Genomic DNA, 3,148 nt, shown 5'->3' on the forward strand with positions numbered 1-3,148 from the left:
GCTTTCTTTACCATACAACTTTTCAAAGCAGAGGTTAGCAAAAGTTCATCTTCTTTCTCGGGTCAAAGACTGATGCAACTATAATGAGCTGTGACACTTCTTAGGCTTACTCTTGCCAGCTTCTTGACACTGCTTAGGCTTACTCTTGTCAGCTTCATCTCCCTCCCAAAACGGATTCCAGTATTTCCTTAACTTCCCCATCATAGAAAACGCTTTGTACCTTAATGACTCATCAAGACCTGGTGCGCTGCTTATTTTACTAACATTCCTTGTGATGGTGACTATCTCATTGTAGATCTTGTGAGAAGTGATGGATTTCGGAACTGAGAGTATCAAAATAGAATTGTAGAAGATAACCATAAAGTGAACCAACTTCTCAACCTCTTCCCAATCTGTTTTCGATGGTGGTCCAATCCTCTTTTTCCCATCTGTGAGCTCCATGAAATAGTCATTGTACGGCTTGTCTTCAGACTCTATCTTCTCAAATGCTAGCCGTAACTTCAAAGCTTGGTCTAACATGAGATATGTCGAGTTCCATCTGGTTCACATCTAATGGCAGACTTTCTCTAGTCATCTTCCCAGTTTCAACCCAAAATTCGAAGGACTTGAGACGATTTGTTGAAGATCTCACATACTGAATAGCATTCCGAAAGGCAATAATACTATCATCGATCTCCTTTAAGCCTTCCTTGACAATCAGATTCAAGATGTGTGTTGCACACCTGACGTGCAAGAATTATCCACTGTGATGCAAAAGACTCTTTTGATATCCCATTCAGCTAAACAATCAATCAGAACTTTAGAAATAGTAGACCCTTTGTGATCATCAACATTCTTGAACCCGATGATCATATTCCTAAGCTTTCAACTTGCATCAACAAAATGAGCAGTGATCACCATGTAGCTTGCTGAAGTGTACGGAACAACCCAGATGTCTGTCGTCAGAGATAACCGTTGTTTGTTCTGTCCAAGAACTTTCTTCATTTGAGCTTTCCTTGCTGCATACATGGCCACAATGTCCTTTGTAGATGTCTTCCTACAAACCGGCGGATGCAGCTGAACTTTTAAGCAGAAATGTCTCCAAGCCAAGCTTTCAATAAAGGCCAAAGGAAACTCGCCTAATACAATCAACTCATTGGTTGCCTCTTTGAAAACATCTTCAGACACCTTATACAAAGTGATATTGCCTTCTTCATCAGGAGTTAACTCTGTCTGTCTACCCTTCCCTTCAAATGCTTTTGCGGCCTTCCATGCGAGGAATGCCTTACATCCAAGTACATGCTTCCTGAGGTTGAAGGTCCCAGACTTGGTTGGACAACTCATCTCTTTCCCACAATAACGGCATTTGCATATGTCATAGTTGTCTTTCTGTCTGGTGACATGTTTCCAGACAAAAGACCTGCTTTTCTTCTTTGACCCTAAACCAGAACTACCAACACCATCTTCCTCTCTCTCGTTCCTTTTGTCGTTTCTACTCGGTGTTTCCATGTCCTCATCAGAACAAAATTCTTAATCCATTGGTTGATTGTCGTTGTCTTGTTGATGAGTGTCAGAAGAAGCCATCTGCATAAACAGCCAAACAATATCCTGTCAAACAATCAATTAATCAAATTCAAGACTGATGAACAACATTACAACAACAAAAGAACCAACTACTCTGACAATGATATGAACGAACAATCGAATTCATTAACCAAAACTCAAAACAAACAATCGAATTCATTAACCAAAATTCAATCACTTAAGATTAATAACTAAGAAAAATGATACATGAACAGAGAGAACAATCAAAAACAAATCGATTATAAGATTAAGAACTAAGAAATGATGTATACCTCCGATTGAATTCTTGATGATGCAGATGATGGAGATGGGAAACAATTGTCGATTCTCTGAAAGTATTCCAGGTTTGTGGTAGAAACTAACATGAGTTTCCCTTTTTGTAGAGTCATTTTCACGATTCTCGAGCTCTAATGGGGGAAATGAATCGAAAAGCTAGGTTTTGGTTTGAGAATTGGGGATGAATTCGAAGAGACGACTGGTAAAGTGTTAAGACACAATTACACATGCAATGGTACAAAGAACATGCGTATTAAATGATTTGGGTGTAATTGGGTATCTGAAATAAACCGTGTGAAAACCGGAACCAACCCGTTATCCATGGTTAAAATTAATTTTATCCAATGGTTACTGTTGGCAATACCGAAACAGATCCGAACCGGTCCATTTCGGTCGGATCGGTTCGGGTAATCGGATCCGGTTAAAAAGACGCAGGGCTAGAATCTCCAGAAGGTTCTATCTTCAAACTCACCTGATCTGCCATCACCCTTGGCATGATAAATACTGGAGAACATGTATTACATAGTGCATTCGGGTGGCTATGACCTCCAATCATGCAAGGAACCAAAAATTCCAAGGTTAAACCTTTGCTTCATCTTCTCTCTGATCTGATGGAACATGCGCTCAATGTTCTCTTGTGTCCCTCTGCTCTCTCTGTAAAACATCCAAAGCATGTGGGCCCAATAAGAATCATCGAATGGTACATCCACAGTGATCCTCAGTATCATCTTGGTAAAAATATCCATCTTCTTCTCGTTAGCCTTTCTCCTTAGAGGCTTGGGAACCTTGTTCTTATTTCTCTTTGAAATATGTCTCTAAGGTTCTTGCTAAATGATCATAAGCTCTGGCGCGTATTCAGGTTGCTGAGTGGTGTTCACTGTTGGCTTTGTTGAAATTCAAGATTGGTATTGAGTCGCATTCAAACATTGTTTGGTAAACGCACTAGATATGTCATAGGTGGGTGTCGATCGACATTAGTGTGGTGTCAATCGACACTTTCCATCTCATAAGATCCTACGGATTCAGCAAGGGGTGACACTAGTAATGTATGGCAAAGTAGGTATTGTTGTATTTATAGGTCCAGTATTGTTGCCTATAATGCCTATAATAGGGCCAATGATGTTCCCAATAATATTGTCGATGTCTTCAGGCTGCAACTTTTGATCCATGAGTTTGGTATCATTGTGCATACCTCTGAGCTGACTTGCACCAACACTATCACACAAAGTTGCAATGAAGACCACCACAAGTAACTTGGTTATATTCATCTTTGGTTTTTAATTACTTTTTATCTAAAATATACAAAGTG

At 39.7% G+C, this 3,148-nt stretch overlaps 1 protein-coding gene across 1 annotated transcript; it reads right to left on the reverse strand.

Annotated features, from left to right (window-relative positions):
• Positions 1–864: 864 nt before the first annotated feature.
• LOC106338529 lies at positions 865–1,488 on the reverse strand. The gene has a single exon (XM_013777486.1). The coding sequence runs from the start codon at positions 1,486–1,488 to the stop codon at positions 865–867; it is 624 nt and encodes a 207-aa protein (XP_013632940.1).
• Between the last annotated feature and the right edge of the window lie 1,660 nt (positions 1,489–3,148).

This window comes from Brassica oleracea, chromosome C4, assembly GCF_000695525.1.
Source record: "Brassica oleracea var. oleracea cultivar TO1000 chromosome C4, BOL, whole genome shotgun sequence".
Taxonomy (NCBI): domain Eukaryota; kingdom Viridiplantae; phylum Streptophyta; class Magnoliopsida; order Brassicales; family Brassicaceae; genus Brassica; species Brassica oleracea.

Excerpts from the sequence above, each read along its gene's own strand:
- LOC106338529 (XM_013777486.1), bottom strand. The coding sequence starts at position 1,488 with ATGGAAACACCGAGTAGAAACGACAAAAGGAACGAGAGAGAGGAAGAT.